Genomic DNA, 14,206 nt, shown 5'->3' on the forward strand with positions numbered 1-14,206 from the left:
TGGCAAGGAACCCAGGGAGTAAGGTACTCCCAATGCTCTCATCATCCACATCCCCCAGGGATGACAGAAACTCCCATCGCAAATGATCCTGTTCAGCGATGCTCGTAACCTCCTCATCCCCCGCTCCCTTCCACCCTGACAACCACTTTCCGAAATCCCCTGGGAGAGATGGAATGGAATAGAGGAATTTAACTGAACACTTCATACCATGCTGGTGAGTTCACCAGATGCTGTTCCAATACTTCTGAAACCACAGATGGAAAACCTTGGAACAAGATCCTGTGATCCTCTGCATGTCGACCAGGAGGCAGAGAAAGAAAGGAACCTAATTTTACTGCAATATGTGTCAGACACAATATTATGGGGGGGGTTGTTTTGTTTTGTTTTATTGAGACAGAGTCTCACTTTATTGCTCCGGGTAGAGTGCTGTGATGTCATAGCTCACAGCAACCTCAAAATCTTGGGCTCAAGTGATCCTCTTGCCTCAACCTCCCGAGTAGCTGGGACTACAGGCACCTGTCACAATGCCTGGCTATTTTTTAGAGATGGGGTCTCACTCTTACTCAGACTGGTCTGGAACTCCTGAGCTCAGGCAATCTGCCTGCCTTAGCCTCCCAGAGCACTAGGATACTAGGATTACAGGCATGAGCTACCGTGCCCAGCCTCCCCACCCCCACCCCCCAGCACAAGATTATGTTATCACATTTAGCGCCCCCTCAACAAACCTGTGAGGCTTTTACAGTTGAAGCCATTATCTAGTCATGGAAATGAAGTGACTTTACCAAAACTCACACAACTTAAAAAGAAAAAAATCATAGAACCTTTGTGTATAGAAGTAGATAAATAAGTTCCTCCCTCTCCCTTTACAATTATAGTAGCAACAACTTCTCCTAAGAGGATAAGTTCCAAGACTCTGGGTAGATGCCTGAAACCGCAGAGAGCACGGAACCCAGTTTAGTATGTACATGTTTTCATGTTTTTCCTTTCTTTTTTTCTTTTTTCTTTTTTGCAGTTTTGGGCTGGGGCCAGGTTTGAACCTACCACCTCTGGTATATGGGGCAGTGCCCTACTCCTTTTGAGCCACAGGCGCCACCTATGTACATGCTTTTTCAATCAGATAACCAGGACAGCTACTAAATGACTAACAGCCAGTCAGCACATACAACAAGGACTGTCCAAAGCCCCAATTCTAGCTCTAAATTTCTCTCACATCTCCCTTTTCATTTCCAATCATTTCCAACCCTTATGTCATTTTATCACTCCATTACGGACTGAAATGTTTGTTTCCCCCTAAAATTCATATGTTGAAGCTATGCCCTAGTGTGGCTATATTTGGAGATGAGGCCTCTAAGGAAATAATTAAGATTAAATGAGGGTGAGTCCCAGAACTAACAGAATTAGTGTTATTATAAGAAGGGACACCAAAGAGTCCTCTCTCTCTCCCTCTGCCCCCCATGTCCATGAACAGGAAGGCCACATGAGCACTGAGTGAAGAGGTGACCCAAGGTGACAGCCCTCCCCAGACATCAACCTGGCAGCACCTTCATCTCAGGCTTCCAGACTCCAGAACTGTGAGAAAATAAATGTTGTTTAAACCACCCAGTCTGGGGTGTTTCCTTATGGCAGCCCCAATCAGGCTACTGCACTTAGCTCAGACCTTTATAATTTACCCAGCCCTCTTTTTTTCTTTCTGTTTTTCTTTCTCTTCTTTCCTTATAGCTGATCAATACTATATTTACTTATTTTTAAACAGCCTTAGGAGGTATAATTGAGATGCAAAAAATGCACATATTTAATATGTACAATCTTTGCCTCATTTCCATCTAACCTTTACTGAAGCCAGAAATTTCTTTTCTCTTTTTCTTTTCTTTTCTTTTTTTTTTGAGACAACCTCACTCTGTTGCCCTGGGTTCAGTGCCATGGCACCATCATAGCTTACAGCAACCTCAAACTCTTAAGCAGAAGCTATCTCTTGCCTCACCCTCCTCAGCCTCATAGGTGCTCACCTTAATGCCCAGCTAGTTTTTCTATTTTTAGTACAGATGTGGTCTTGCTTTTGCTCAGGCTGGTCTCAAATTCCTGAGCTCGAGGAATCCACCTGCCTCAATATCCCAGAGTGGTAGGATTATAGGTGTGAGCCACAGCACCCAGCCCAGAAATTTTTCTAAAATGTAAATCTGAATTGTCAAACCCTTTTATGGTTCCCCAGTGCCTATGATAATGGTCTCCAAACTTATATCTCCTATATAAAAAAAAATTTAGGTACAGCATGCACAAAATATGTATATTTACTTAGATTATATAGAAGTACACAAAAAAATGTTCATATAAAAATGAACTTCAGGGCGGCAGCTGTGGCTCAAAGGAGTAGGGCACCAGCCCCATATGCCAGAGGTGGCGAGTCCAAACCCAGCCCTGGCCAAAAACTGCCCCCAAAATTAATTAATTAATTTATTTATTTAATTAAATAAAAAATACAAAATAAAAAATCCAACTGTTACTATTTAAAAAATAAATAAATAAATAAAAATGAACTTTACCTAACAAATGCAATCAGTGTAACCTGGTTTCTTGTACCCTCAATGAATCCCCAACAATAAAAAATTTAAAATTATATATAAAAATGAAATAAACAATATCTAAAAGTTTAAATTTTAATGTATTTATGAATGGTATAGAAAATTTTATTTTTGCTACATAAAAACACATATCCAGATAAAAAACACTTTGCTAATTTTTTTTCCAGCAAAAGCAATGTGATTGACTATGCCAGGTCTAATAAGATTGTCATTGATTTTACCTGCAAACATGGCTGACCATGAACTTGGGCTGGGAGTCAGAGAAACATCAGTTCAGCCATTTTCTTTTTTCGAGACAGAGCCTCAAGCCATTGCCCAGGGAGGAGTGCTATGGGATCACAGCTCACAGCAACCTCCAACTCTTGGATTCAAGCAATTCTTCTGCCTCTGCCTCCCAAGTAGCTGGGACCACAGGCGCTCGCCACAACCCCCAGCTACTTTTTGGTTGCAGCCGTCATTGTTATTTGGCAGGCCTGGGCTGGATTTGAACCCGCCAGCTCAGGTCTATGTGGCTGGCGCCTTAGCCACTTGAGCCACAGGCACCCAGCCCAGTTCAGCCATTTTCTTATGCTGACTTGGGTTCACTGTAATTAGCACAGTGTTCAATCAGAGATTTCTTTATAGGACTCTTTAAAAACCACATATCCATTGTGAGGTTTCATTTAGTTAAAACTAACCAGGCACAGGAAAACTAGGAAAGCTCAAATTAGGCTGAAAATGGACAAAGAAGTGAGAGGGTCACCACCACCAACCTCTTTCCAATTCTTAGAAAGGCAGAATGAGCCAGGCACGGTGGCTCATATCTGTAATCCTAGCATTCTGGGAGACCAAGGCAGGTGGATTGCTTGAGCTCAGGAGTTCCAGACAAGCCTAAGCAAGAGTAAGAGCAAGACCCTGTCTCTACTAAAAAAAAAAAAAACTAACCAGGGGTGACACACGCCTGTAGTCCCAGCTACTTGGAAGACTGAGGCAGGAGAACCGCTTGACGAGAGTTTGAGGTTGCTGTGAGCTATGATGATGCCATAGCACTGTACCCAAGGCTATAGAGTGAGACTCTGTCTCAAAAAAAAAAGAAAGGCAGAATCCCTTTTCCTACCTCAAGATTTTTTTAATGTAGGGTAAGTGACAATCTGATACAGGGCTCACATGAAGACATCTGTATCAATCCACATAGTAGCTATAAGTAAACGTTATTTTATATTCATAGATTTAAAGTAAGCCCTGTAGTTTCTTTAGCCCCCCAAAGAATCATCAGGCTTACCCCTGCTGGTCGATGGCAAGAAGCTTCTGTTTACTGAACAAGGTCTCCCCGACCCCCAGTCAGCCTCTCCAGCACCTGCTCCCTGCTCTTTCAGAGCCTGATCCAGTTTCACTGTACTGCTCACCATGCCCCAAATATCCGGTTCTCTTACCCCTTCCCGTGCATTGACTGCAGGGATGATGTCGGATGACATAAGAGAAAGTTCCTGGTACAGAAGAGGTGCTTTAAATAAATGCTTATTGACTCTCACCATAACATAGTTACACTAAATCAGTGTAGCTCTACAACGTAAGGCTGCCTAAAAACCACCTGGAAAACTCTTTATAGCATAGATTGTTAGCCCCAATCCCTGAGTTTCTGATTTAATAGGTCTGACGTGGGCCTGAAATTTGCATTTCTAACAATTTCCTAGATGACACTGATGCTATTGGTCTAGAGACCACACTTTGAAACCAATGAACTAGATGACCTGCACAGCGTCTCCCATTTCCAGTGATTTTTGAGTCCTCATGCCTTTAATAGAGTAAATGAACACAAGAACTTTATTCTCTATGTAAATCAATATTTAGCATTATCATAAAGGGTGGAAATAGGGGTTCTATAATACCTCAGATGCACAATGTAGAGAAAAAAGCATATTTATTTAGAATCAGAGGATGAGAGTTCAAATCCCACTTTATGGCAGTGTGGTTGAGCTAAGTTAATTAATTTTTGAGTCTGACTTTTTTCTTCTGTTAAACAGGAGTGTATTAAAATAATATCTACCTCACAGTGTTAATTTTGAGATGATATTAAAATATGGGAAATGTGTAAAATATGTGAAAAGTACTGTATTCATACTGTCCCAATAAGATATACATATATACAATTCATTATGTTTTGAATATTTTAAATCACAAATTTTCAAAATTTCCGATCCTGATACTAATTCATTACTGAAAAGCATAGGATCCACATGTTGCTTTATCAAATAAAATATGTACATATTTTATTAGTGCCAGTGGTTAATGCCAATAATAGAAAGTGATGGCCATCTTCCAGCATGGTCCCCAATGATCTTTTTTTTTTCTTTGAGATAAGAGTCTCATTCTGTTGTCCAGGCTAGAGTGCCATGGTGTCAGCCTAGTTCACAGCAACCTCAAACTCCTGGGTTCAAGCCATCCTCCTGCCTCAGCCTCCTGAGTAACTGGGACTGCAGGCACCTGCCACAATGCCTGGCTAATTTTTTCTGTTTTTAGTAGAGATGGGGTCTTGCTCTTGCTCAGGCTGGTCTCAAACTCCTGAGCTCAAGGGGTCCTCCTTCCTTCCCTCCTAGAGTGCTAGGATAACAGGTGTCAGTCACCACACCCAGTCCTCGGTAATCCTTCTCTCCCAGTGTTCACACTTTTGTGTAGTTTCCTCCCACACTGGATCAGCGACCAATAGAATACTCTAAAGATAAGTCATAAGACACATGGTCATTTTCCACTTTGGTTTTTTAAATATCTCACTCTGGAAAAAGCCAGCAGCTGCCATGCAAAAAAAGACACTGTAAAAGGGCCAAATGGGAAGGAAATAAGGTCTCCTGCCAATAGCTAGTACCACACATGTGACTAAGCCACCTTAGAAGTAGATCCTCCAGCCCCAGTCAATCTTTCAAATGAAAGCAATCCAAGCCAACATCTACTTTCATACTTCATGAAAGACCCCAAGCCACTCCTAATTTTTCCACCTACAGAAACTGCAAGATAATGAATTTTTGTTATTTCACACCACCAAGTTTTGAAGTGATCTGTTATGCAACACTAGATAACTGATTTAGTAGTTATATTTATTGTGCATTTACTGTGCTCCAGGAACTAGCTAAGCACCCAACAGCCTTAAGATATAGATGCTATTATAATCCCTAAAGATGAAAGAGTGGCCCAGAGAGGTTCAGGAACTGGTAAGTTCCATGGCTAGCAAGTGGTAGAAGTAAAACTTGAACCCAGGTCTCTAACTCCAAAGCCCAGTTTCTTGATCATTCATTTATTCAAGCCAGGATAAAGCATCTTGTACAGTTAAATAGTAGAAGCAATTGAACCTCTAGAACAGCAGTTCTCAACCTGTGGGTTGAGACCCACAGGCACTGTATTAAAGGGTCACAGCATTAGGAAGGTTGAGAACCACTGCTCTAGAGGATAGCAAACTTGTATAAAGCTAGCAGGGGGCAGTCCAGGGGCCAGACCTGTAACAGCAGTAATGCCTGATGCTATAAGGCCCAGAGGTTTCAAGCTGGTCCCACTTCCCAGGACAGTCTTGCCCAACATGCCCAGGACTCACCCAGATCTGTAGCTTCACTCGCTTCTCATGGCGGTAGACTGTCTTCACCTTGAAGTCGATGCCCACCGTGCTGACAAAGGCTGGGGTGAAGGTGTCATCAGCATAGCGGAAGAGGAAGGAGGTCTTGCCAACACTGCTGTTGCCGATGATAAGCAGTTTGAACATGTAGTCAAAATTCTGGTCAGAGGCATCTTTGACTCCAGTTTTACCATCAGTCACCGAAGCCATCTATGAGAGAAGCCCATGGTCACTCAAGAACACACCTCCACCTCAACCTTGAGTCACCAACCTCCTAATGACCACCCCGCCATTCGCACACTCCAGCATCACTGAGGAAATGCATGCTACTCACAGTCACCCCATCACTGCACCTGCCCCAAATATTGTCTCAGCATCAGGGTGGAACCCAGCTCCTTCCATTCATTCCCTTGGCAAATATTTACTGAGCACGTTGCCCTGGGGCAAGCCCTGTGCTGGGCAGGGGGAATACAGATAAGAATCAGACATGGTCTCTGACCTTTGGGTGGCCACAAACTAGAATAAAAGAGCTGACAAACACAAAGTAATCAAGCAGTAGTGATAAGACAGAGGGAAGGCCTGGCCGAGATGTCAACAGGGAGCATGAAACCAACCAGGAGGGAGGGAGGCATAGTGGTCAGAGAGAGTCTCCTGTAGGAGGCAGCTCCAGGGCTGAGTTTTCTTCTTTGAGGGGAAGATCCAAGAACAGTAAACATATGAACACGCCAGGAAGGCTCAGTACAGAGCTATCCTTCATTCCCCTGCTTTATAAACTTTCATGGCTCCCCAAAACTCTAAAAGATCAAGTGCAAACTGTTCAACTTGACAAAGAACCCACTAACCCAGCAGTTCTCAACCTGTGAGTCATGACCCACAGGCACTGTGTAAAAGGCGCACAGCATTAGGAAGGTTGAGAACTACTGCACTAACCAACGAACCAACTCTCTAAGCTTTATCTTTTCCTACCTAACCCGTCTTGCCATCAACCTGTGCTACCCTCGTATCAAATTCCATACTTTCCTCCAAATAGGCCCCATTATTCTTGTCTTTGTCACTTTTTACAGGTATTCCTCCTGCCTAGAATGCTCTTTTCCTCTTAACAAACTCCTATTCATCCTTGAAGAGCCAGATCAAGTGTCACCTTCCCTGTGCGTGGCAGAGGTGGGCACTTCAGCTCCTGTACTCCCAAAACATTCTAAAGGCCTTTGTATCCTTCAAGACCGAGCATCCGGGCCTTAACGTACTTCGCTCCTGTATGCCCGAGCTCTAGCACAAGTCATAGCACATAATAGCACTCAGCAAATGTGTGCTGAATTAGTAAAGTCACTTTATCCTTCTAGACCCCAATCTCCTCATCTGGAAAATAGGGAGAAGAATTTCTGCCCGGCTTTTCTCACAGGGACACCACAACACTCAAATGAGATAACGGTGATTGAATCCATTTTAAACCGGTGAATTCCACACAGGTGTGAACTTAGTCCTTAGTATTCTAAATCCTTCAAAACATAGATGCAGTATGTATTTTTTTTTTTTTTTTTTAGAGACAGAGTCTCACTGTACCGCCCTCGGGTAGAGTGCCGTGGCATCACACGGCTCACAGCAACCTCTAACTCTTGGGCTTACGCGATTCTCCTGCCTCAGCCTCCTGAGTAGCTGGGACTACAGGCGCCCGCCACAACGCCCGGCTATTTTTTGTTGCAGTTTGGCCGGGGCTGGGTTTGAACCCGCCACCCTCAGCATATGGGGCCGGTGCCCTACTCACTGAGCCACAGGCGCCGCCCCAGTATGTATTTTTTCATGCACTCATTCACTCATCCTGCAAATATTTATTATGTGCCTGTTCTTCCCTCCGATCGCGGCTCTCAGTCCTGCCACCATCCTCCCCTTTCCTAGAACACGTTGGATCTGAACCTCATAACCCATTCAGCACCTGGCCTTACTGTAGGCTTCCTTTGCTCCTCCTATTGCTGGAAGCCTTGGGGTCCTTTCTTCTGCACCTGAAATCTCATCTTGTGCTCAGCACTGGGTACTCAGTTGGCTGAGTGAGGGAGTGGAGGATGATGGGAGGACAGCCCTAACGTGAGAGAATGTCTGGGTTTTCATTTTCTTTAGGAACTCCTGCTCTTTTTTCTCCCAAAGGAAAAGAAGGAGGGTGAGGCTGGTGGATGTGGCTCTTTGGGCTTTGCAGGTGAGCTATAAGGATAAGGAACTGATGTACGTGGAAGGTTGAAAGCTCTCTTAAAGCAAGGTCAGATAGATTTGTAGGATTATTGGCATTATCAGCTTTTTTTTTTTCCCAGAGTAAGGGTCTCACTCTGTCACCCAGGCTGGAGTGCAATGGTGCAATTATAGCTCATTGCAACCTTGAATGCCTGGGCTCAAACAATCCTCCCACCCCAGCCTCCCACATCACTGTGCCCAACCTAGCAGCCATTCAGTAAAACTTCTTTAACATGTAGCTGGTGGTCTCTGTTCTTCCTTCTCTTTGCTCCCAACTCTCAAGACTTTATCTGAGACCCTCAGCTCCATCTCTGTATCGATCTACCTCACAACAAGGCTCTCTAGGCCAGGGTGGAACATGCCCAGGACACTTGGAGACTGAGGCATGGCATTTACATTCAGGAAGAAAGTAAGGTTGGAGGGGAGGGTGCCACTGCCTGCTGAAACTCTTTCATAGCCTTAAGTTTTCAGCTTTTCATGCTACAAGATGCAAAGCCTGTTGTAAGAACTGGTGATTCAAAGGAATTGTGCTTTTTCTACTTAATACAAAGGGAAAAACCACAACCCCTCACACCATTCCCACTGTCGCCAGTCATCTTTCTTTGTTTACAAGAGAAAACTTCTACTATGAAAGTATAGACTCATTATTAAAAATTCGAAGTGTACAAAAGTCTAAAAAAGAAAATTTAAAATTACCTGCAATCCCACCGACTCAGACACGATTGCTGCTAACATTTTAGTGTATTTCCTCAAACATTTTTTTCATGCATAAGAATGCCATCTATTTTAAAATTAAATCCTATTTGTTAATATTTTTAATTTTTGGAACAATCATAAAATAGCATCTTATTTGTTAATTTTGAAGGCAATACACACTTATTGAAAATAATTCAAACAACTCTTCTTTTTTTTTTTTTGAGACAAGAGTCTCACTATGTCGCCCTGGGTAGAGTGCCATGGCGTCACAGCTCACAGCAACCTCAAACTCTTGGGCTTAAGCAATTCTCCTGCCTCAGCCTCCCAAGTAGCTGGGACTACAGGCGCCCACCACAACACCCAGCTATTTTTTTGCTGTAGTTGTCATTGTAGTTTAGCTGGCCCGGGCCGGGTTTGAACCTGCCAGCCTGGGTGTATGTGGCTGGCACTGTAACCACTGTACTACAGGCGCCAAACCTCAAACAACTCTTATACTATTTGAAAATATTACTGAATATTATCTGACCCCAGATTCCCAATCTCTAGATTCATGCTCCAGAGGCAAACATCTTACCAATTTATGTATTCTTTTTTTTTTTTATTAAATCATACCTGTGTACATTGATATGATCATGGGGCATCATACACTAGCTTCACAGATCGTTTGACACACTTTCATCCCACTGCAATTTATGTATTCTTCAGAGATAGTCTTTGCATATATAAGCCTAGAGGTCTATTTATATGTTCATTTATATATAAATGACAGCATACCATGCATTCTAGCCTATACCTTGTATATATATTTTATTTAATAGCTAGGATCATATGCACAGAAGATATACACTAGAATATATTGTATGTTATCATCTGGCAAAAGTATTTAAATTTAAAAGTACAATCATTCACGCCTGTAATCCTAGCACTCTGGGAGGTTGAGACAGGTGTATTGCTTGAGCTCAGGAGTTCGAGACCAGCCTGAGCAAGAGTGAGATCCCATCTCTACTAAAAATAGAAAAACAGAGGTCAGAGGATCACTTGAGGCCAGGAGTTGGAGGTTGCTGTGAGCTGTGATGACACCACGGCTCTCTACCTAGGGTGACAGCTTGAGACTCTGTCTCAAACATAAATAAATAAATAAATATGTTTTGAACAACAACAAAACAATAAAAGTACAGTCATGCACCATATAGCAATGTTTTGGTCAACAACAGACTTCATACCTGATGGTAGTCCAATGAGATTTACAATAGAGTTGAAAACTGCCTAGTGACATCATAGAGATGGTAACATCACAGCACAATGCATTACTCAGTGTTTGTTGTGATGCTGGTATAAACAAAAGTAATGCGAGGGCCGGGTGCAGTGGCTCACACCTGTGATACTAGCACTCTGGGAGGCCAAGATGGGTAGATTGCGTGAGCTCAGGAGTTCCAGACCGGCCTGAGCAAGAGCGAGACCCTTTCTACTAAAAGTAGAAAGATTAGTCAGGTGGTGTTGTGGGCGCCTGTAGTCCTAGCAGCTAGGGCTGCTTAAACCCAAGAGTTTGAGGTTGCTATGAGCTATGATGATACCACAGCACTCCACCCAGCAGATGACAGAGGAAGACTCAGTCTCAAAAAAAAAAACAAAACCTAAGGAGCTGACAGTCTTATAAAAGTATATAGCACATACAATTATGAGCAGTACATATTTGATAATAAATTACTGTGTTACTGGCTTATGTATTTACTATACTTTTTATTGTCATTTTAGAGTGCATTCCTTCTATAGAAAAAAAGTTAACTGTAAAATAGCCTCAGGCAGGTCCTTCATGAGGTATTCCAGAAGAAGGCATCATTATCCTAGGAGATGACAGCTTCATGTATGTTACTGGCTCTGAAGACCTTCCACCGGACAAGATGTAGAGAGGGAAGACGGTGATATTGATGATCCTGACTCTGTGCAGGCCTATGCTAATGTGTGTGTTCGTGTCTTCGTTTTTAACAAATAAGTTTAGAAAGGAAAAAAGTCACAATTTTTAAAAATAGAAAAAAGCTTATAGGATAGGATAAAAAGAAAATATTTTTGTACAGCTGTGCAATGTATTTGTGTTTTAAGCTAAATGTTGTTATAAAAGAGCCAAAATGTTTTTTAAAATTTAGAAGTTTAAAAGCTAAAAATATTAGTTAGTTGAGGTTAATTTGTTAGCAAAAAAAGAAAAATATTTTTAAGTAAATTTACTGTGGCCTAAGTGTATTGTATTTATAAAATCTATAGTAGGCAGGATATGGCGGCTCAGGCCTGTAATCATAGCACTGTAGAAGGCTGAGGCAGGTGGATCACCTGAGCTCAGGAGTTCGAGATCAGCCTGAGCAAGAGCAAGACCCTGTCTCTAAAAAACAGCCAGGCATTGTGGCAGGTGCCTGTAGTCCCAGTTATATGATCAATTCTTTAATGTCATTTTTAGGAAAAGAGTTATTTTTAATTTTAAGTCATTATTCTAGTCTTAATTATGATAAATTAAACTGCAATGACTAATTCTTTACATAAATCTCTGTTCGCTTTCCAAATTATTTCCTTAGGAGAGATTGCCGATCAGAGGGTCACTTTACTAAAACATAGATTTGACCTTTACTTCAATTGCATGTTCTTTATCTTATTTTATTCTCTAAGTAAACCTGGAAAATAAAGTTGTTAGGTCAGAGGTTATTACTCCTAGTTGATCAAGAAGAAAACCTAAAGTGAGAAATTAAGCGGATCTGCCAAAGTCTCATAGCTAGCAGCTATGAGCTAGACTTAATACTCTGTAATGTTATGGAAAAGTTTAAAATCACTGCTTGCCCCTCAGTGGAAGTCTTGGGAAAGCCATATTGCCTCTCTAACTCGTAGAATTTTTACCTTAAAATAGAGAAAATACTATTTCATAGAGCTATGGTACCAACAGAATGAACAGTACTGTACGTAAACAACCTGGCACAGTTTATTGGAGGTACCCACGGAGGTACTCAATAGATATTATTCCATCAGCTAGGAACCTGTAATCCCAGCACTCAGGGAGGCTGAGACAGGAGGATCTCTTGTGCCCAGGAGTTCGAGGCTGCAGTGAGCTGTGATCATACCCCTGAACTCCAGCCTTGGTGACAGAGCAAGACCCTATCCTAAAAAAATATATATTATTTTATTGGCCCCTTTAATTCACTTTTTCAGTCAAATATTTTCCAACTGCCTGTCCTTGATCTAGAGATTATTGAGCCTCCTCTCCATTATTGGGCCTATTAACAATTAAACGTCTGTTTCCCATTCCTGATTCAAGGGAGTTTTATCCATCCTTACATCCCCATCAACACTGGACCTATAACATCCTTAGAGGATGTTCCCTCTTTCAAGAAACATTTATTCAGCCACTATGGAGAACAGTATGGAGCTTCCTCAAAGAACTACAAATAGAACTACCCTAGGATCCAGCAATCGGACTAGTGGGTAAATATCCAAAAGAAAGTAAATCAACAGATGAAAGACATCTGCACTATTCATAATAGCCAAAATACAGAGTCAACATAAGTGCCCACTGATGAATGAATGGGTAAGAAAATGTGGTATACGTACACAATGGAAAATTATTCAGCCATTAGAAGTGAATGAAATCCTGTAATTTGTAGCAACATGGATGGAACTGGAAGTCATTATGTTAAGTGAAATAAGCTAAACACAGAAAAACAAATATCTCATGTTCTCACTCATATACGGGAGCTCAAAAAGTGGATCTCATGAAGAAAGAGAGTAGAGAAGTGGTCCTTAGAAGCCAGGAAGGATAGAGGGAAGGGGGGATAAAAGAAGTTGATTAATTGGTACCAACATACAGTTCGGTAGAAGAAATAAGAGCAGGTGTTAAATATAGTTTACCTATATTTACAATAATATAGAGTAACTATAGTTTACGATAATCTTATGTATATTTCAAAATACCTAGAAGAATTAGAATGGTTCTAGCATAAAGGGAAGACAACATTTAAGGTATACTCATTGATTTGATCCATACAAATGACACAAATGTATTAAATTATCACATGTACCTGAAACTATGTACATCTATTATGCATCTATTAAAAATATTTATGAACAGGGTGGCGCCTGTGGCTCAAAGGAGTAGGCCAACGGCCCCATATGCCAAGGGTGGAGGGTTCAAACCCAGCCCCAGCCAAAAACTGCAAAAAACAAAATTTATGAACATTTTCCATGACTCAACTATCAATGTATCATATTATTGGTCTACACTTTTCTGATGCAACCTGCTTTACATTCTTGATAGAATTGATAGAATTAGAAAAGATTTTGGATTGAAAGCTTAATCATAACAAAAAAGCTGGCAACTGCTCCCAGCTTTCCCAGTAACTCAATGTATACACTTCGGTGAGTCATTTAAACGCTAAGCCTCAGTGTCCTCATCTGACAATAATATCTACTTCACAAGGTCCTGTGAGTTTTTTTTTTTTTTTTTTGTAGAGACAGAGTCTCACCTTACTGCCTTCAGTAGAGTGCCATGATGTACACAGGACTCACAGCAACCTCTAGCTCTTGGTCTTCTGCGATTCTCCTGCCTCAGCCTCCCAAGCAGCTGGGATTACAGGTGCCCGCCACAACGCCCGGCTATTTTTTGGTTGCAGTTCAGCCGGGGCTGGGTTTGAACCCGCCACCCTCGGTATATGGGGCTGGCACCTTACTCACTGAGCCACAGGCACCACCCGGTCCTGTGAGTTTTAAATAAGAGGATGTACACATATACAAGTGGGCTTCATGCACAGCATTGAGAAAACTACATGTGGCCTTGTGTAGAATCAGTGGGGAATCTGCATGCCTTTATTAACTATGCATGCCACAGGAGTGAGACTGGGGAGACTAGAGAGTGAAGGCAAGAGTAAAAACTAGTTTCAATTCCTGGTCTGATCCACTCCCTTGCGTTTTGTAGGTAAGAATATTGAGGCTCCAAAAAAATAAGTGATTTGTCCATGTTCACACAGCAGGTGAGTTGGAGAGTCACGACTAGAACTTCCATTGCCTAATAACTGTCAGATTAAGACTGGGTTTAAGGAAAACAAAAACTATAACAATTTTAGGGTAAGTACAGAAACATCCCCAACACCCTGAGTGT

At 41.9% G+C, this 14,206-nt stretch overlaps 1 protein-coding gene across 1 annotated transcript in view; it reads right to left on the bottom strand.

Moving 5' to 3' along the window:
- RAB3B (RAB3B, member RAS oncogene family) overlaps positions 1-14,206 on the bottom strand; it is a 78,835-nt gene that overhangs the window by 60,917 nt on the left and 3,712 nt on the right. Inside the window, exon 2 of the mRNA XM_053576481.1 lies at positions 6,142-6,369. Coding sequence (XP_053432456.1) covers positions 6,142-6,369 — 228 coding nt within the window. The remainder of the gene's footprint in view (positions 1-6,141; positions 6,370-14,206) is intronic.

This window comes from Nycticebus coucang, chromosome 22 (genome assembly GCF_027406575.1).
Source record: "Nycticebus coucang isolate mNycCou1 chromosome 22, mNycCou1.pri, whole genome shotgun sequence".
Taxonomy (NCBI): domain Eukaryota; kingdom Metazoa; phylum Chordata; class Mammalia; order Primates; family Lorisidae; genus Nycticebus; species Nycticebus coucang.